We start from the raw sequence: 20695 nt of genomic DNA, 5'->3' as shown, positions 1-20695 counted from the left end.
TAACATCCAAGGGTCACTAGGATTAGGTGGGAATGAAGGTTGTAGAGAGGAGAGGAGACACTCTATGTATCCTCATTTCACCTGTATAAATATAAGGATTGGAGATACACACTTAAGAGAGACCATCCTGTTTCAGAAAGACCTATATTAAAGAGATCTAAGATTTCCTCACAGGGGCCCAGGTTTCCAGTACTTTCAGTACTGGGCTTTGGGCCAGTTGCATTTCTTAATTGTCACGTGTTTTCCCGGCTAAACCAGAGCAGGGGTGGAGCAAAGTCCAAAGTTATCTCTCCTAGACCCCAGGACAGCCAGAAGGGAGTTGATGGACAGCTGGGATTGACCATCCCTGCAGTCCTCCCAACCATGAAGCTCTTATGGATGCTGCTTTGGGCTTCGAGCTTCTTCACCTTGACTGTACAGGAAGCCAGGTCTTGGGAAAACTATCTGTGTCCCCAAGGGTTATAGGAGAGGGGGGATGGAAGACCTAGCAGCTATGGAACAAAAACACCTGGGTGTCTGATGGGAAGTGGGGTCTTGGCTGAACACTGGGCTGGTGCGTCAGAAGCTTGGGTGAGGGAAGAAGGAAGAAGGGAGCTCTGTACCCTCAGATCCTAACCTCCCCTCCCTCACATCCTGTCCCCCCCCCCCCATTCCCCTTAGGCTGTTGATCTTTTCACCCTCTGTGGTTCGGCTGGGTGTACCTCTTTCAGTGGGACTGCAGCTCCAGGGAGCTTCAAAGGGACAGAAAGTCAAGGGTACTATCTTCCTAAGAAATCCATCAGGGCCCCAAGTTCATTGCTCTGAGGATGTGCCCTTTATCCTGGACTCTGACCAGGACTTTCAGCTACTTAGCCTCCCGGTAATTGCAACCCCAACCCCCGCTCCCTCACCATCAGCCTACCCCCAGGAGCTCCTATTGTCTCTTTATGCCTGTCACTTAGCTGCTCTCTCTAGTCTGTTTTGTACAAGTCATTTACCTCCTTTCCTCTGATTCTGACCCTACATCTGTTTCTCTGGTTTTGGTCCCTCCCTTGGTCTTTATGCATCTCATTATCACTTAGTCTTTCCATATCTCTGTCTCTCTTACTCTCTGCTTCTGATGCTCTCCCTATCTACCTTCAGGTCCCGTTGGTCCATGTACAGCGCTGTGGTCTCAATAAGCTTTACAAGTCCAATAAAGTGCAACTTATGGCCCAGACATCATGGCTGCAATCAACTCTGTCTCGAAAAACAGACACTCAGGGTGTCCATCTGCTCTTTTCCTCTCGTCGGGGTCACCTTTTTCTACAGACAGACCAGCCCATTTACAACCCTGGCCAACGTGGTGAGGAGCCAATAGCTTCAATCCCTTCTTATCCAACGAGACTAATTTATTGCACAGGCATTCATACCATGTAAAGAATAGCCTTTCTTTGTAAAGGGAAGGGATAAGAAGGAAGAAAGAGAAAACTAGAGCTCTCTTTGGCCCACTGACACCTCTATATCATTTCCTCTAGTCCGACTCCGAGTTTTTGCTCTGAATCAGAACATGAGACCATCCACGGATACCCTGACGATTACGGTTCAGGTGAGTCCCTGGCCTCTAACTCCCCCACCTTGACCCCTGATTTCCAAGCTTTTGCCTCTTGTTCACTGAGGCCCTCTTCTCCTTCCAGAACTCTCGTGGCCTTCAAGTACGGAAGAATGAGATGTTCTCTAAAAGATCCATTTTCCAAGATGAATTTGTGATACCTGACATCTCAGAGTGAGCTCTTCCTTAAACCCCTCCCCCCCCCAATACCCCTTTATATCTCCCTTATGCACTTTCTCACTTTCTACCCCTTCCCTCAGACACCTCACTCCAGACCCCAGGGATTCTGCCTGCTGCATTGCCTGCTCTGACCTTCACGGCTCCCCCATATTGTCTCCCAAATCCTCATCATTGTCTACAAGAAAAGCATTCTTTTTTCCACTTTTTTGCTCACTTGGGCTGAGTGAGTTCTTTATTTCTTCTCAGGCCTGGAACCTGGAGGATCTCAGCTCGATTCTCTGACAGCTTAGATTCCAACAGCAGTACTGAGTTTGAGGTGAAAAAATATGGTAAGAGCTGGAGACTAGGGAGATAGTGTCTCCTAAGGGGAGAGAAGTTTGGGGATGGATATGGGATCCCAAAGGGAAGGGGTGTCTTCCTTGCTATTTGACATCTCCTCCCCTCTATTCTCACTTAGTTCTCCCCAACTTTGAGGTGAAGATCACACCTGAAGAGCCTTATGTGTTGGTAGCTCCTGGTGTTGATGTGGATATCCGATTGAATGTGCAGGCCAAGTAATCTTTTCCCTTATTTCCATCTCTGTGTGCTCCACCCAATACAGAATAACCTTGCATCTTTCCTCACCTCCTCCACTCCCTTCACTAGGACTCTTCCTTTTGCCCTATTTCTCCCCCCCCCCCCCCAACCTTGGCCTCTTCTCCCAGGGGTTCTTCCAAATATCCCTTGTCTCCAGGTATGTATATGGGAAGTCAGTGCAGGGAGTAGCTTATATTCGATTTGGAATCCTGGATGAGAGTGGTGAGAAGAAATTCCTTCGAGGGCTGGAGAAGCAGTCCAAGGTGGGGCTCAGAGGTCATGGAAGGTACTTGGAGAGGGGAGGGTGATGGGCTAATAGGTGGAATTTTCACCACTGTTCTCTGTTCTCTCCTTCGATGTCCCCTCCCCAGTTATCAGATGGCCTCTGTAGCATTACCCTCTCAGGGACAGAGATCCAGAAGGCATTGAATGTCAGTACGATGGACAGTCTTCAGGGATTGCGTCTCTATGTAGCAGCTGCTGTCATTGAATCTCCTGGTGGGTGACCCTCCGCCTTTGATTCCTTACCTTTCCACTATGATCCCTGCTTTGGACATCTATACATAGTCTCCCCTCCTTCCCCAGCCTTCCTGTCTGAGTACCTGTCGACCCATGAGCTCCTTCCTCCTTCAACTCTAGACAGGAAAGGACGAGGAGACAGTGAATCCTATGTCTTTCTGTCTCCATCTCTCTCCCCTATCTTTTTGTCTCTGCTTTTTTGCCCCTGACTTTTTCATATCTATTTCCATGGACCCAGGGGGAGAGCTAGAGGAAGCCGAACTTACGTCCTTGCGCTTTGTCTCATCTCCATTTTTGGTGGATCTCAGTAGCACCCAGCAATATTTTGTACCGGGAACCCCTTTCCTGCTACAGGTCATTCTGAAGGGTGTTGGGAAAGAGGATAGGGAGGGAGAGTACAAGGGAGGTTGGGAAAGGTAGTACAGGTAAGGGGGACGAGACAGTGTTTTTTCTCTACTTCTCTGACTTCTCTTTTACCCTCCCTCAGGGCTTGGTTCAGGATGTCTCTGGCTCTTCAGCCCCTGGGATCCCCGTCAAAATTTCCACCAAATTTATCACCTCAGGAGTTGATCCTAATATCCAGGTTTTTAACGTCAACACAGATGAGAGAGGTCATCTCAGCATCCTTGTCAATATCCCACAAGCCACCCAAGGGTTGCAGTTCACGGTGAGATGGGAGCCAGACACTCTAGCAAAGCAGGAAAAAGTGGGGACGGGAAGAAGGGGACCCAGTGTTGCTCAGGAGCAAGAAGGAGATCTGGGAGTTGAATGAAGGACCAGACTGCCGAGTCCTTCTGACCTTTCCCCTTTATTGCCTCCTCCCAGGTATCTGCAGGATCCTCCTTCCCGGCAGAAGCCACCCTTACTGCCCATTCTCTACCTTCTGGAGGCTCTGGGCTCTTGTCCATAGAGCGGCTGGATTCTAGGCCTCCCCGTGTGGGACAGACATTCACTCTAAACCTTCGTGCTGTGGGAGCTGATGGAGCCACTTTCTCCCATTACTACTACATGGTGAGGATAGGCCAATAAGCTCAGGATTGTTGGGGCAAAGATCAAGGTAGAGATAGATGGTCCTTCCCTGGAGGTGGAGACAGAGCTAGGAAGACAGGAGGATAGAGAAGGTCCTTCCAGATCCATCTGTCTCACTGGCAACTCTGATACTCTCAGGTCCTGTCACGTGGGGACATCATATCTGTGCATCGAGTGGCAAAGGGGACTGTGACCTCCATCTCTGTACCTGTAACCTCCCAACTTGTGCCTTCCTTCCGCCTTGTCGCTTTCTATTACCACAACGGTCTGCCAGTCGCCAATTCCTTGAAAGTGGATGTCCAGGCTGGGGATTGTGAGGGGAAGGTAATTGGGGGAGGGGAGGAGAGAAGATGTGAGAGGTGGAGGTGAGGGAGGGGGAGAGAAGAAGAGTGGGCTCAGGTTCAAAGAAAGCTCAGGAGATGTGAAAAATAGGAAGGCACCTCTTCCTCCCAATCACATTGTCCTGCTTTGTTTTTTCTCCTCCATCCCTAGCTGGAACTGAAAGTGGATGGGGCAGAACTTCGACCTGGAGACCAGCTGAAGCTAAATTTACACACAGATTCCTTGGCCACAGTGGCCTTGGGGGCTGTGGATACCGCAGTGTATGCAGCAGGTGGCCAGAGGCACAGGCCTCTCCATATGAACAAGGTTGGCATCCTGGTCCCCTTTGTTCCTTTCCTTGACTCCTTAGCCATTCCGTTCCTCCCTCCAGCTCCACCAAACCTATCTCCTTTCAGGAGTCCTGTCTCAATTCCCCTGCAGACTTTACCTTTATTCTCCTGTCCTCAATGCCCTTTCTCTTGCAGCAATCCTCCTCTTTCTGCTTCCCCTCATCCCTCTCTCACCAAGTCCTCTCCTTCTCCCTTCCCCTTGGTCTTTGTTCACTCTTCTCCCCATTGTTTGCTCTTCGGTGGCCATCTCCCAAAGCCTCTTTTGTCTTTCTTCATCTCAGGTCTTCACTGCCATGAACAGCTATGACCTGGGCTGTGGCCCTGGGAGTGGGACTGATGCTCTCCAAGTCTTTGAGTCGGCTGGTTTGATGTTTTCGGATGGACACCAGTTGACCCGGCCCAGGAGCAGTAAGAAAAGAGTTTGGAGATGGGGGGGAGTTAGGGTGAGAGGATGGAGAAAGGATAGGGAGGGAGAATGGAAGGGTTGGGAGAAGGCAGGTGAGATAGTGTGAAGTCGCACTGGTCTAGCTGTGTGACCTTGGCCTTTAGTTTCTCATCTGTAAAATTAGAGGGTAGGAATGGATGATCTTTAAGGTCCTATTCAAGGTTTGAAATGGGGTTAAGGAGAGAGATCGGGAAAGAGGAAGGGAAGGGGCAGGTATGGGGGAAGGACAGGATATGAGATCCATGTGACTAGACATCATCTGCTACTGTAGGTCTGGGATGCCCCAAGGAGAATAAAAGCCGGAACAGAAGAAATGTGAATTTCCAGAAGGCGATGCTTCAGAAGAGTGAGTGATAAGACTGGAGCCAGAACATTGACTGTGCCTGGTGCTGGGGGCCCATTTCTGGTGAACATTCTTCCTCTGCCCACAGTGAATCAGTACAGTGGTCAAGCCAAGCGCTGCTGCAAGGATGGCATAACACCATTGCCGATGCGCCGATCCTGCAAAGACCGAGTGGCCAGAATACCAGAACCCACCTGCCGTGAGTCCTTCCTGTCCTGTTGTCAGTTTGCTGAAGAACTTCGTAAGAAGACCCGTACCTGGGGCAGTACGGGGCTAGCCCGAGGTAACAGTTATGGGCAGTGGTTTTTGCCTGGGTCTCCTGGGTGAAGTGTAGATGGAAATGCTGGTGGGCCCTGAGAGTGAGGAGCCATTTTTATACCTTTCTCACTCATCCCAGCCCAGGACATGTGGGAAGAAGAAGAGGAACTGCTCATTGAAGATGACATCGTTGTGCGGAGTTATTTCCCTGAGAACTGGCTCTGGACCCTGACAACAGTAGACAAAGTTAAAAAGTAAGGAGGCCAAGGAGACATTCCAGATGCCACCTCCAAAACCCCCATGCTCCTTGGAACCCCAGCATCCAGCCTCCAGGTTTGATAGATGTTCTCTGTCCTCCTCCAACACAGGTTATATGAGCTTGTCCCTGATTCCATGACCACATGGGAAATCCATGCTGTGAGCCTTTCCCAGACAAAAGGTGCCAACATTAACTTCCTTTTTGCCCTCCCTTCTCTTACCTTAATGTCATCTTTTTTTTTTTTTAGTGAGGCAATTGGGGTTAAGTGACTTGCCCAGGGTCACACAGCTAGTAAGTGTTAAGTGTCTGAGGCCGGATTTGAACCCAGGTCCTCCTGACTCCAGGGCCAGTGCTCTATCCACTGTACCACCTACCTGCTCCTCCTTAATGTCATCTTAATGTGGAGTCTTCTGTCCCTTAGGGTATCCTAGTTAGCTTATAGTTTCCCAAGGGGTAGGTAGCTTCTAGGGATCCTTCACTCTTCCTATAGAAAGGAATTCAGAAGAGAAGGAAGGGGAAATTCTGCTCATTGGTCTGAAGCCCTGGGGCTCCCCTGTAGAATGAGTAGAGTCAGTGCCTTCAGAGCCTCCTAGGCACCTCAGTTAGAGTTGTGGTGGGAGCTCACGTCTCAGCCTCTCCTGTGCTGTCCCCTACCTCATGACTATTCCTTTGCTCTTTCCTTCTAGGCTTTTCTACTCCCCTAAATACCCCATGAGTGTATTGTGCCTCCCTGTTCCTCCACTCTCACTGATCCCTCTGACTGTCCCCCAACCAGGTATTTGTGTGGCTCGACCTGTCCAGGTTAGAGTTTTCCAAGAATTCCACTTACATTTTCGCCTTCCCTACTCTGTCCGAAGATTTGAACAGCTGGAGCTTCGACCTGTCATCTATAACTACCTGAATAGGGACCTATCTGTGAGAGCATGTGGGGAATGGGAGAAGCACATGGGAAACAGAAAGGAGAGGGCTACTGGGTTTCCATGATTCTCTTCATTCCTCCCTCCTGTCTTTACCTCCCCCCTCCCCAGGTGAGTGTCCAGGTGTCTCCCGTAGAAGGACTGTGCCTGGCTGGTGGTGGTGGCAGAGTACTAAAGCTGGAGGTGCCTTCTAACTCAGCACGGCCTGTCGCCTTTCCCGTGGTGCCCACGGCTAGTGCCGACGTGTCCCTGAAGGTCCTGGCCCAGGGACCTTTTGGAATTGGAGATGCTGTGTCCAAGGTCCTGCACATCGAGGTGAGACAGGGGACTCCTAACCCATCCTCCAACCTTACCTGCCTATCACATTCCTTCCTCAAGCACATTCCCAAGTCCCCATAGCTGAGTCTTCTTTAAATCATACTTCCTACTTTTCTGTCTCATGGGGCCAGTCCCTAAAACCTTCTGCCTGGTTCTGCTGCTTACTCCTAAATCCTAGGCCAGCAGCTCCTTCCCACCCCCCCCCACCCCCAAGTCTCTGCAGCACAAACCTTAGAAACAGCATTAAGGGTAGTGTGAGGGGCAGCTAGGTGGCGCAGTGGATAGAGCACCGGCCCTGGATTCAGGAGGACCTGAGTTCAAATCTGGCCTCAGACACTTGACACTTATTAGCTGTGTGACCTTGGGCAAGTCAACTTAACCCTTATTGCCCTGCAAAAACAAAACAAAACAACAACAACAACAACAACAACAAAAAAGGGTAGTATGAGACATAGAGATGGATCAAGCCTCATCTCCTTGACTTTTGAGTGATCACCTCTACTTTCCCTTCACCTGGACAGAGGGAAGGAGCAATCCAGATAAAGGAGTATGCCTACAAACTGAACCCCCTAGGTGAGTGATCCTCCAGCCTCTTACTTCCTAGGGTTCATGCCTCACTTCTTGGTCTCCTTGGTAATGTCCATCTCACCTCAGAGTACATGTGTGTGAGGATTAAGATTTGAGGGGGAGCATTTCAGAATCCCTAAGGATGGGGGAAGGTCACATGACTCTCCCAGATCCCTGACTCCCTACTTCTCTTTAGACTCCCGTGGCCGGACCTTTGATATTCCTGGGGAGAACCCATCCAATGTGATCCCTGATGGAGACTTCAGTAGCGTTGTCCGTGTCACAGGTAGTCAGTTCTGCCAACTCCAGATCCCCAGGTTGCCTGACCCCTAATTTTCCCCCAGTAACATCCAGTCCATCTTGTTTCCCCAGTGACCTTACTCTGACCCCTGTTGATATCCCCCTTGCCAATCCCACGGCCTCTGAATCCCACAGGAATCTCCTGATCCTTCTACCCTTCCAGTGTTTCATGTCAAAGACCTCACTCATGGATTCTTTCTCTTTTGTCCCATGCAGCCTCTGAGCCCATGGAGACCTTGGGCTCTGGAGGGGCCCTGTCCCCAGGAGGGCTAGGGTCTTTGCTGAGGGTGCCCCGGGGTTGTGGAGAGCAAACCATGGTCTACCTGTCCCCCACACTTGCTGCTTCTCGTTATCTGGACAAGACTGAGCAGTGGGACAAGCTGCCTCCTGAGATGAAGGACCACGCATTGGATCTCATCCAGAAAGGTGTGAAGTAGAAGTAGGAGGAGGGGAAAGAGGTGGGTGAAGGTCGGGGGATTTGGGAGAACACAAGATAAGAAGAGAAGGTGGGAAAAAGAAGCTTGGGGTGGGACGGTTGGAGAAAAGTAGAGAACCAAAAAACATTGGTGGAGGGTAGGAAGAGACCGGAGGTAGAATGGAAACCAGCTGCTCTTTTCTCCCCCCCAAGGCTATACTCGCATCCTGCAGTTCAGGAAAAGAGATGGCTCCTATGGGGCTTGGTTAGAACGGGAGAGCAGCACATGGTGAGATGGACCACTGGGAAAGGAGCGACGGCTGGGAGGGGAGGCATGGGGTGGGGGGTAGGGTGGAGATTTGGGCAGGACGTTTTCCAGTGAGTGGGGACTGGGGATTGTGGTATGAGAACCCAAAGTTGGGGCGCAGTGCTGACCCCCACTTCCCCTTCTCCCAGGCTCACAGCTTTTGTCCTGAAAGTGCTCAGCATAGCTCAGGAGCAGGTGGGCGGCTCTTTGGAAGGGCTGAGGGAGACGGCCCAGTGGCTTCTGACAAAGCAGCTGGGAGACGGCTCTTTTCAGGATCCCTGTCCAGTCCTCCACAGGGATATGCAGGTGCTGGGGCCAGGGGTGGGCTAGAGAAGAGGGGAGGAGGGGCTTGGGAAAGGATGGGTGAGTCTGCTGGAGGGGAAGAACTTGCAGGCTCTTCCCCTGCCTGAGGTGGTGTCGGCTTATCATCCTTTGTTCTTTTCTCCCAGGGTGGCCTGGTGGGACCCGATGAGTCTGTGGCTCTAACAGCCTTTGTGGTTGTGGCTCTCCAGCAGAGCCTGACTGCCTTTCGGACCTCTGAGGATGATCCCGAGAAGGAGAGAGCCAAGGAACTGCTGCAGAGAGTGGTAAGGGCTGTACTTGTTTGCCCAGCCCCAAACTCTTCCCTCTTGTGAACCCAGGAATTCAAGGAGTTCTTTCCCCCCCTAGAAAGCCTCCATCTCACGTGCAGACTCATTCCTGGCGGGAAAGGTGACTACTGGGCTCCTGGGATCCCATGCAGCTGCCATCACGGCCTATGCCCTGACCCTGACTAAGGCCCCAGAAGACCTTCAGAATCATGCCCATAACAATATCATGGCCATGTCCAAAGGGGATGGAGGTAAGTGCCCAAGGACCCCGTCATGACTTCAGCAGCTAATGGAGCAATCTGGGCCCTTGTGTTGGAAGGAAGAAAAAAAAAAGCGCCTAGTGTGCGCCAGGCTCTGAGCTAAGGGCTTTACAAGTATCATTTCATTTGGTCTTCACAACAACCCTTTGAGATGGGTCCTATTATTCCCACCTTACAGATGAGGAAACTGAAGCAGATAGAGGTTAAGTGATTTGCTCAGGATTATACTAGAAAGCATCTAAGGCCAAATATGAACTCAGATCTATCCTGACTCCAGGCTCAGTGCTTGGAAGCTGCATAGAAAATTGAGTCCAGTGGGAAAGGACTTAAAGGTTTGGTTTGTGGCTGGGGCTGAGGACTGAGGCAACTTGTAGGGTCAAGATGTAGGGGAGGATAAAAGAATTGCTGAGGGGCAGCTAGGTGGCACAGTGGATAAAGCACCAGCCCTGGATTCAGGAGGACTTGAGTTCAACTCTGGCCTCGGACACTTGACACTTACTAGCTGTGTGACCCTGGGCAAAGAATTGCTGAGGGGCCAAACTTCAGAAATAACAAAGGAGGGGCAGCTAGATGGCGCAGTGGATAGAGCACAGGCCCTGGAGTCAGGAGTTCCTGAGTTCAAATGCGGCCTCAGACGTTTAACACTTACTAGCTGTGTGACCCTGGGCAAGTCACTTAACCCCAATTGCCTCACTAAAAACAAACAAACAAACAAAAAAGAAATAACAAAGAAAGGAACAAGGCTGTAGGACTCAGAAGAAATTCAGAAGAATAGCAGGGATAAAATAATAAAAGTCAAAAGCTGAAAAAGGAGAATTCAGGGATAAGGAAGCATTGTGAGTGTATCTCTGACGCTGTAACTCTTTCTGTTGTCATCTCTCTCTTCCCCTTTTGTCTTGCCTGTGCCTCACAGATGACCTATACTGGGGTCCAGTTGCCGGGTCTCAAAGTAATGCTATCTCACCAACTCCAAGTGCTGGTGCTGGCCCCTCACAGCCCACTCCCCTGGCTCCAGCCCTGTGGGTGGAAACAACAGCCTATGTATTGCTCCACCTCCTATTGCGAGAGGGGAAGGCTGAGATGGCTGATCAGGCTGCCAGCTGGCTAATTCGCCAGGCGAGCTTCCAAGGGGGATTCCGAAGCACCCAGGTATGGGGGCCTGAGTCCAGGGGAGGGGTAGGGAATGGAGGCAGGGAGGAAGCAGATCCCCCTAAGTTCTAGGCTGGAGAAGAATGTGGTTTTTTCCAGGATACAGTAGTTGCCCTGGATGCCCTGTCTGAGTACTGGATTGCCAGCCATACAACCACAGAGACCACACTGAATGTGACCCTGAGTGGCCAGGGTCGCCAAGGAACTAAGGCCCACAGCATCCAGTTAAACAGCCATCAGACGTTGGGGCTGGAGGAGAATCTACAGGTGACAAGCCCTTGATTTGGTGGCTGAAGCTGTTGGGGACTGTGGCCTTGGTGGTCCTCAGAAGTGAGCCTAGAGATACTCCCGCCTGTGCCCTGCCCAGCCTTAGCCCCTGGTGTCCTGTCTCCTCCCAACTCGCACAAGCTCAAAGCTGAGAGGGCTTAGCCACCACTGGGGAGTGTGGGTGGTGAGAGGGGCAATTATATAGCTCCTATTCTCTTCTCCTTCTCCCCTATTTTCTAGAAGTCCCTGTTTTCCTCTCCCCCATCATCTCGCTGTCTCTTAGCTAATTTCTGTACCATTAAAGAGGGCATGGAGGGGGCAGCTAGGTGGTGCAGTGGATAAAGCACCGGCCCTGGATTCAGGAGGACCTGAGTTCAAATCCGGCCTCAGACACTTGACACTTACTAGCTGTGTGACCCTGGGCAAGTCACTTGACCCTCATTGCCCTGAAAAAAAAAAAAAAAAAGAGGGAATGGATTGGGGAGGGGGCAGACAGCTTCTCTTTTCTCCTCTGACATGTTTCTCTCTTCCTACACTCCAAAAGTTCCCCTTGGGCAGCAAGATCACTGTCAAGGTGGGAGGAAACAGCAAAGGGACCTTAAAGGTGAGAATTGAAGAGGCTTCTGGCACCACAAGAGGTGGGAGAAAGAGGCCTGGGCAAGAGGTGGCAGGTGGGCCAGAGAGATGAGCTGCAGTTAGGAGAGTCAGAGTGAAGACTTAGTGTTGTCCCTGCACTTAGCACAATGCCTGGCACCTTCTCAGTGCTTAATAAATATTTGTTGATCAATCTACCAACTGCCTGGAAGGCAGGGAGGGGATTCCTATTTATCTAGGAAGGCCGGGGACATCAGAGCCCCCTCACCATAGGAAGACACTTCATCCTAGAGTGGACATCAAGTAGTCTAAGCAGCTATACTATGGAGAAGCCCTGTGGTGTGGGCTGAGTGGGACAGGCTGGTAGGTGAGGATAGAAATAGGATAGACTAGGAGCGGAATGACCCTGATTTCCTCTCCCCTCCCCAAAGCAAATCAAAACTCAAACCCTTCTCCCTCTCCAAGATTCTACGTAAATTCAACATCCTGGAGGAGAAAAATACAACTTGTAAGGACTTCAAACTGGAAGTGACAGTCACAGGCTCTGTCCAATATTCAGGTGAATGCAGGCTGGGAGGGGGTCTATACATTTGGGTCCCTGAGGGAAGTGGGGGCCAGGAAGGAAGATACCTGGATCCCTTCTCATGCCTGTGTTCCAATGCTAGAGGAGTCAAATGATGACTATGAATATGTGGAGGAGGAGGAAGAACCCCAACTTAAGGATGACCCAAGTGCCTTGGTGTCTCCTGTGACACCCCTGCAGCTATTTGAGGGACGTCGGAACCGCCGGAAGAGGGAAGTGCCCAAGACAGGAGATGAGAAGGAGCAGAGGGTACATTATGAAGTATGCATCTGGTGAGTTCTTGCAGGCTGGAGTGAGGGAAGCCATGGCCTGGATGATCAGATGCCTACACCCCAGGGTGGTAAACAGAAGGGCAGGCAGAATCTGAGTGGATGTGGATATTGAGCCAAGGGTTCAGCTATGAGGGGTCGGGGTTGGATAGTGGGCAGGAGAGTACTTGAGGATCAGTAGAAGCTGGGATCACCCAAGGTATCTCCCCCCAAAGGCGAAGTGATGGGGTCAAATTCCCTGGAATGGCTATCGTAGACATCACCCTGCTAAGTGGATTCCATGCCCTGCATTCTGACCTAGAAAAGGTACAATTGTCTTTCTTCCTCCTAGTTGGGTCACAATTATTTTGTTATCTCTGGAATAGTAGGTTCTGGGTTCAAATTCTTTTTTGGGGGGGGCAGGGCAATGAGGGTTAAGTGACAGCTAGTGTCAAGTGTTTGATACTGGATTTGAACTCAGGTCCTCCTGAATCCAGGGCTGGTACTTTATCCACTGTGCCACCTAGCTGCCTCCTCAAATCCTATTTTTGACACTTACTTATATGACTTTGGCCTAATCATTTAAATTCCCTGTGCCTCATCTATAAAATGAGGGATTGATCCTACATTGTGTGACTGACCTTCTGGTTGCCTTCAGGCTCCCTCCTATCTGCCCAGACTTGGCCATCTAAGTTCCCACCAGTCAGTTATTCATCTCTGTTGAGGCAGCTGTGCTGGACATTGTCCTTGGTCCTTTGAGGGTGGGGGGGGGAGCTCTTTGTTCTTTCCTTGACCTCAGTTTTTTCTCCCTAGTTGACCTCGCTCTCAGATCGTTATGTGAGTCACTTTGAAACCCAAGGACCCCATGTCCTGCTGTACTTCGATTCGGTGAGTGCATATGTGTGTGTGTCCTTGGTGGGAGGATTTGGGGGTGGGGTACAGAGGGAGTCCAGCAATCTCTGCTCTAGAGCACTCCAGTGTTGTGCTAGGCATCTGGGCAATACAAAGACACGATGGTCCCTTTTCTCAGAAAACTGACAGTTTGGCTAGAGAGAGAAGACTCATATATAATTATAATTGGGCCCTCCCTGTGGCAAGGCAATGTTTTTATACCTTGTGAATCGATTGACCATCCCATTCAACACAGTGACTTTTCCAAGTCTCTCCCTCTCCCCTTCCTCCTGACCCCTCTCAGTGAGAACCATGCCTCATATTTCACTAAAAAACAAAACAAAACAAAATTGTGATCATTTGAGAGAACTCCCTCTTCTTCCCTGTTCCTCATCTCACATTACTCTGACCCTGTCATTCAACTGAAACTTCTCTTTCCAAAATTACTAATGATCTCTTTTTTTAAAAATAAAAGTTTTTTTTTATTATTTTCCAGTGACATGTCGGGTTATTCCTATCTTATAGAAAGGGAAACTAAGGTGTAGAAAGGGAAGTGACTTGCCCAGTCTCCTGTTTTCATGTCTGGTGGTTTTTGCATGAGACCCTGATGCCTTTCACAGAGCTTATGGTAGTTTAAAGACAACTGAAAGGCCCATCTCCTAAACTCTGGTTGGGTCTGCCTCACCTTCCCTGTCTTGTCCTAAAGATTCCTTCCTTGGCCCTGAATGGTGTCCTTCACAGACCTTGCAGATGCCTCCCTTGCTCTTCTCCTTGAGGTCTCTATAGGTCAGGGATTCTTAATTTGACAAAATTCAGGGGTTCTGTGAACTTTGGATGGGAAAACACATCTATTTTTCATTAACTTTTTTTTTTTATTGAGGCAATTGGGGTTAAGTGACTTACCCAGGGTCACATAGCTAGTAAGTGTTAAGTGTCTGAGGCCGGATTTGAACTCAGGTACTCCCTGGCTCCAGGGCTGGTGCTCTATCCACTGTGCCACCTAACTGCCCCTTTCATTAACTTCTAACTGAAATGTAGCATTTCCTTTGATCTTTTAAAAATGCTATTCTTTCTTTCTTTCTTTCTTTCTTTCTTTCTTTCTTTGCGGGGGTAATGAAAGTTAAGTGACTTGCCCAGGGTCACACAGCTAGTAAACATCAAGTGTCTGAGGTCGGATTTGAACACAGGTCCTCCTGAATCCAGGGCTGGTGCTCTATCCACTGCGCCACCTAGCTGCCCCCTAAAAATATTATTCTAAGAAAGGGTTGTTAGGCTTCACCAGACTGCCAAAGATGTCTGCAAAAAAAAGTGAAGAGCCCCTGACTGCTCTTCTAGAAACCTTACCCTCATTTTCTTTCTTTCTTTCTTTTTTTAATAAATGAAAGTATTTTATTATTTTCCAGTTATATATAAGGATAGTTTTCAACATTTGTTTTCATAGGATTTTTAGTTCCAAATTTTTCTCCCACCCTCCCTTCCCTCCCTCCTCCCCAAGACAGAAAGCAATCTGATATAGGTTATATATGTGCAATCACATTAAGCATCTTTCTGCATTAATCATCTTATGAAAGAAGAATCAGAGCGCAAGGGAAAAACCTCAAAAAAGAAGGAAAAAAAAACCCCAGCCCCAAAGTAAAAACAGTATGGTTCAATTTTCATTCATAATCCACAGTTCTTTTTCTGGATGTTGACTTACTCTCATTTTCAACAATTTCTCTCTGCCTTGGTCAGTCTACTTGAAACCTACAAACATGAGCCATTGTTAAAGCTTGCTCTGCCTGTAAGGGAAACTGGGCTTCCAGCAGGCATCAAGGTCCAACATCATTTCATGGACAGTTTTGGTTGTTGCCATTATCATGCCCCAAGAATGCCCACTATCCCAAACAGATTGACTTTCTGGGTTTCAAAGGTCATGCCCTGCTCCTACTTTCCCCTAGCCTTCCTCTGACCTATCAATAAGTTTCCTTTTTTGATTAGACCCTAGGATATCTGTAGTTCTCAGTTCTTTGGTGGCACTGTGATGATGGACATTGCTCATGTTAGTAGGTTAGTAGCCAATTGCTCATTGGCTTGTGTTAGTGGGTTTCAAGCTGACCGACTGAGGCAGAGAGAAATGTTTGGGAAAAAAAGTAGAGCTGATACCTTAACCAGGAAGAGCCAAAACAGAGAAAGAAAACTATAGACCAATTTCTCTTTTTCTTTTCTTTTCTTTTTTTTTTTTGGTGGGGCAATGAGGGTTAAGTGACTTGCTCAGGGTCACACAGCCAGTAACTGTCAAGTGTCTAAGGGCATCATCTAGCTGCCCCCCTATAGACCAATTTCTCTAATGAATATTGATGCAAAAATTATATATCACCAGGATCATACACTATGACCAAGTGGGATTTATACCGGGAATACCAGGGCTGGTTCGATATTAGGAAAACTATCAGCATAATTGACCATATCAATAACAAAGCCAACAGGAATTGTATGATTATCTCAATAGATACAGAAAAAACTTTGACAAAATATGACACCCATTCCTATTAAAACACTAGAAAGCATAGCAATAAATGGAGCTTTCCTTAAAATGATAAGTAGTATTTATCTTAAAGCATCAGGAGGCATTATCTGTAACAGAGATAAGCTAGAAGCCTTATGAATAGGATCAGAAGTGAAACAAGGATGCTCATTATCAACCACCATTATTCAATATTATACTAGAAATGTTAGCTTTAGCAATAAGAGAAGAGAAAGAAATTGAAGGAATTAGAATAGGCAAGGAGGGAACAAAACTATCACTCTTACCAACTAAAAAACTACTTGAAATAATGAACAACTTTTGCAAAGTTGCAGCATAGAAAATAAGGGTAGAGCTTCCGAGCAACATAACAGGGGCTCTTTGTCTTTTCTGTGTCTCAGACCCTTCTGCTGGTCTGAACCCAATGAATGTTCTGACCTCCCCCAAGCTGATCTTGCCATTTCTACACAAAGAGAAGTTCTCTGCCAGCTTTTGGTATTGCAGCATTTTAGACACAGAAATAAAATGGAGTGTGTCCCCTCAGACTAAGGGAAGAGTCATTGCATCATATAATATGATCAAAGCAGATGAATTTGGTATCAGGATTGGAAAGGAGAAAGCCTAGAAGCAAGGGACCGGTTAGGAGGCTTTTCAAAGAAACTAGGCTGAGGGGATGAGGGCTTGGACCAGAGGAATAGTGGTGAGAATGGGGGTGGGGGGTTGCTGGGGCGGGGAGGGCAGTGGAAGAGACAGATGGGAGAGATGTTTTGAAGGAAAAAATGGGTAACTTATAGAAGATGGAAAGTAATTAAAGATATTTCCCAGGTTGGCAGCTAGGTGGCACAGTGGACAGAGCACTGGGCTTGGAATCAAGACCACAAGTTCAAATCTGGTCTCAGACACTAACTATGTGGGCAAGTCACCTAACTTCCATTTTCCCCAGTTTCCTCAAATGTAAAATAGGGATAATAACAGCATGTACCTTACAGGGTTGTTGTGAGGTCAAATGAGATAATATTTATAAAAGCTTTTATTTCGTTTGGCACATAGTAGGTGCTATAGAAATATGTATTCCCTTTCCCTCTAGGTTTTGAGCCCTATTGACTTGAAACATGGTGAAGCCACTGATAGGGGAGTTGGTTTTGAAGGAAAGATAAATTCAGTTTTGCTGTGTTGGCTCCCCCAACCCCCCATTAAGGATCAAATAAAACTCCTTTGTTTGGCATTTAAAGCTCTTCATTCCTTGGGCCCTTCTTATCTTTCCAATAATTTTCTTACACATCACTCCCCTTCACACTCTATGATCCAGCCATATGGGCCTACGTTGGTATTGCTCCCACATGATGCTCCTTTTCCCACCATCAGACCTTTTCACCTGGCTGTCTCCTTGGACCAAATACCACCTTCTGGAGGAAGCCTTTCCTGGCCCCTCAGCTGCCTGCGTCATCTTCCATCTCCTCAGCATCTTAGATTTGTAGCGGGAAGGAACCTTTAAAGTTGTTTGCCCTTACAGATGAAGAACTCGAAACCAAGAGAAAGTAAATGACTGGCCCAGGTTTATATAGGTAGTAATTAACAGAACCCACATCCGACCCCAGGTCCTCTGAAGCCAAATGGAGCGCTTTTCTGACGATACGAGCCTAACTTTGGATTAGAGTAACAGGCCAAAATAAAGAGGGAGCAGAGAGCAGAGGAGATCATGGAAAGAGAGAGAGACAGACATAGACAGATTGTGGGGCAGGGATGGTCTCGATAGCAACTTGAACATTCCCGCCCTGTGATCCCAGGTTTCGGCTTCTCGGGACTGCGTGGGCTTTGAGGCTGTGCAGGATGTGCCTGTGGGGTTGGTGCAGCCGGCCAGTGCTGTTCTTTATGACTACTATGAGCCTGGTGAGTGGACAGAAGGAGTACAGGAAAACCTGGGCCTTTGCCTGGGCTGGGGGATTCAGGGGAGGAAGAGAAATCACAGGATAGCATGGGACCCACAAGAACCTTGGGCATTCTGGAAAACCATAGAATTGTTTGGAATTTGTGACTGATTTGGAGGTGGAAAGGAAGTCCTGAGCCCGAGGTCCCCCCTTCCTCCTTATTGTTTTTTTTTCTTTTTTTTTTTTTTGTTTTTTTTTGGCGGGGCAATTGGGGTTAAGTGACTTGCCCAGGGTCACACAGCTAGTAAATGTTAAGTGTCTGAAGCTGGATTTGAACTCAGGTACTCCTGACTCCAGGGCCGGTGCTCTATCCACTGCGCCACCTAGCCACCCCCTTCCTCCTTATTGTTATTCTCTGGACTTCTCCCCTCTCCTCTATGGAGTAGTAGTTGGGGGGATAGGGAGATAGGTTTGTGACTATTTGTGACTTTTTCATCCTCACCACAGGGCAGAAGTGTGTTGTGTTCTACGGGGCTCCAAGTAAGAGCAAACTCCTGTCTACACTGTGCTCTGGGGATGTTTGCCAGTGTGCAGAAGGTGAGGTATAAACAATAGTGGGTGACTAAGGTATTGTTCCAGGGGGAAGATGCTACATACTCTTTTGGAGTTCAAAGGCACCAGAGATAATGAGAGAGACACACAGAGAAAAATGGAGGCATAAATAACACTTCATTTCTGTGTTCTTTTTCTCTCCCCCTTCCCTACAAAGGGAGAAAGCAAGAAAAACAAAACTCCTCTTACAAACCTATAATCAAGCAAAACAAATTTTTGCATCAGCCATATCCAAAAAAGTCCCAAAGCAAAGCAAAAAAAAAAAAAAATCTCTGTGTTCTGAGTACATCATCTCTCTGTCAGGAGGGTGGGTGGCATATTTCATCTTGAGTTCTTTGGAATTGTGGTTGGTCATCTACCTCTCTCTCTCTCTCTTTCTCCTCATCACACCCTTTGTTTTTCCCTTTCTTAGGAAAATGTCCTAAAAAATACCGAATCATGGAGGTGGAGAAAATGGAGGAAGAGGTCCGGATGAACTATGCCTGCTATGATCCTCGTGTGCATTATGGTGAGTTGATAACCCTCAGGCTCTTGCCTTTTCCTTTAAGGATCCAGGAATCCCAGGTCCTCTGGTTCTTCAACTTTTTCTAGATACCTCCCACCCCCCTCCCAAGCTTCTGACTTAGCATCCAACCATATCACGTCTAATTCTTTCAACCCCTGGGGTGACCTCTGTTCCCGTCTTCCCAACAACAGGTTTCCAGGTTGAGGTTCTCCGGGCAGAGGACAAAGTTGCCTTCCGACTCTTTGAAACCAGGATCACCCGTGTTCTACACTCTAGTACTGAGAGGGGCTACAAAAGCTGGGTGGGGGTAGCTGGGCAATGGGGATATGGATGGAAGGGGAATATCCCTGCCCCTCTAATGTCTTCTCTTTTTCCTGTCATTCTCCTAGCTCAAGATGCCAAAGCCAGAATTGGCCAGACTCGAAACTTCCTGGTCCGAGTCTCATGTCGTCTGCAGCTGGAGCCTGGAAAGCAATATTTGATCATGGGACTTGATGGAGTCACCTTTGACATTAAGGAACAGTGAGTTGTCTATGACCCAGAGAAATGCCCTGCCCTTCTGTCCTTGGCTTTTCTTCCTCCTTCACTCTGAGGACCCAAGCCTTCCATTCCTTTCAGGCCTTCATCCCTAACTAGCACTCTCCTATACAGGCCCCAGTATTTGCTGGACTCAACGACTTGGATTGAGGAGATACCTTCTGAAAAGAACTGCAAGGCCCTGCGGTATCGGTCTGCTTGTGACAACCTCAGTGACTTCCTCCAGAAATATGAAACACAGGGGTGTCAGGTTTAGGGGGTGATATCCTCTCCCTTCCCTCCCCTATTTCCATGGAATTTCCTTACTCAAGGTACCCTAAATTTTGTCCTTCACACATGCCTATGTTCTCTCATCTTTTCTTCCTGAAAGAAGGGATCTAATTCCTTCAGGACCACACTCTTGACTTCCTTTTCCCTTCCTATCCTCATCTCCCAAATTGGAAACCAGGACAGAAAAGAGCTTAATAAACATTATTTGATGACCAAACTAGTGGCGTTTCTGTTATCTCTGACCCCTGTGACTTTCTCTGGCCATATGACCTCGACATCTATGATCATTGTACTAAACTTCCACCTTCCCTAACTCTTTCCCTTACCCAGTTACATTGTCCCCTTCTAGCTTCTTCTTGATCCTTCCGAGACCCTTTCTTCATTTTGGAAACATCTCTTGGACATTTTGGAATAGGCCTTATCCTCAGGGCAGCTCTGAAGGGAGCTAATTCTAGCAGAAATGATTCTCTGGTTCCAAGTGACTTGTAGAGATTCCCAGGTAATTCTGCTAAATTCTGATAAGACTTTGCATCATTCAGTAAAGCTTAACAAAATCTAATCATATTGGCTTTCTAGTAATAAATTCATGTGAAGAGAACTAACTCAAACTGTACGGATTTAACCCTAGTAACAATAGGGCTCTAAGAAGAACAACAAATTAGGAACCCATAATTCACCTGAAATTTCAGAGAATTGCAGTTTTTATATACCACTTGTTCTCTCTATTTTTACCCAAACTCTGTAGCTGATATGGACAATATCATCCACAGGCTGAACAAGGAATCTTTTTTTTTTTTTGAACAAGGAATCTTAAAAAATCCATGAGGGCCTGACTTGTAAAATGAGCCTGTCTGTCTCATAAATATTATCAGACAGGTTCTCAATAAGGGGAAAAAACAAACATGATTTAAAATTCTTTACAATTATTAATGAAATTTACAATTTATAGTGTCTTTACAATTATTAATGAAATTTTATATGTAAAGACTGTAATCTAATTTTGAGAATTTATTAGCAAACAAAATTTTTGAGAACTTATTAACAAAACATAATGAAGGAGCAGCTAGGTAGCACAGTGGATAAAGCACCTGCCCTGGATTCAGGAGGACCTGAGTTCAAATCATGCCTCAGACATTTGACATAC

The 20695-nt window shown here is 47.7% G+C and overlaps 1 protein-coding gene across 1 annotated transcript; it reads left to right on the top strand.

Moving 5' to 3' along the window:
* The first annotated feature begins 271 nt into the window (after nt 1-271).
* On the top strand, nt 272-19768 carry LOC122725990 (complement C4-A-like). The gene is made up of 41 exons (XM_043963397.1): nt 272-428; nt 661-859; nt 1123-1324; nt 1497-1567; nt 1656-1744; nt 1997-2079; nt 2208-2304; nt 2484-2589; nt 2698-2824; nt 3084-3199; nt 3333-3512; nt 3671-3856; nt 4013-4198; nt 4367-4522; nt 4827-4953; nt 5262-5336; nt 5422-5616; nt 5731-5845; nt 5960-6030; nt 6626-6765; nt 6879-7082; nt 7607-7658; nt 7849-7938; nt 8169-8378; nt 8581-8656; nt 8824-8980; nt 9124-9261; nt 9344-9515; nt 10438-10673; nt 10773-10940; nt 11485-11544; nt 12000-12093; nt 12200-12389; nt 12602-12692; nt 13179-13253; nt 17547-17649; nt 18135-18224; nt 18652-18747; nt 18936-19019; nt 19134-19266; nt 19396-19768. The coding sequence occupies exons 1-41, from the start codon at nt 364-366 to the stop codon at nt 19535-19537; spliced, it is 5247 nt and encodes a 1748-aa protein (XP_043819332.1). The 5' UTR covers nt 272-363; the 3' UTR covers nt 19538-19768.
* Nucleotides 19769-20695: the final 927 nt, after the last annotated feature.

The sequence above is a fragment of the Dromiciops gliroides genome, chromosome 4 (assembly GCF_019393635.1).
Source record: "Dromiciops gliroides isolate mDroGli1 chromosome 4, mDroGli1.pri, whole genome shotgun sequence".
Taxonomy (NCBI): domain Eukaryota; kingdom Metazoa; phylum Chordata; class Mammalia; order Microbiotheria; family Microbiotheriidae; genus Dromiciops; species Dromiciops gliroides.
The sequence above is the reverse complement of the archived record's forward strand: the minus strand, read 5'-3'. Positions and strand labels throughout refer to the sequence as shown.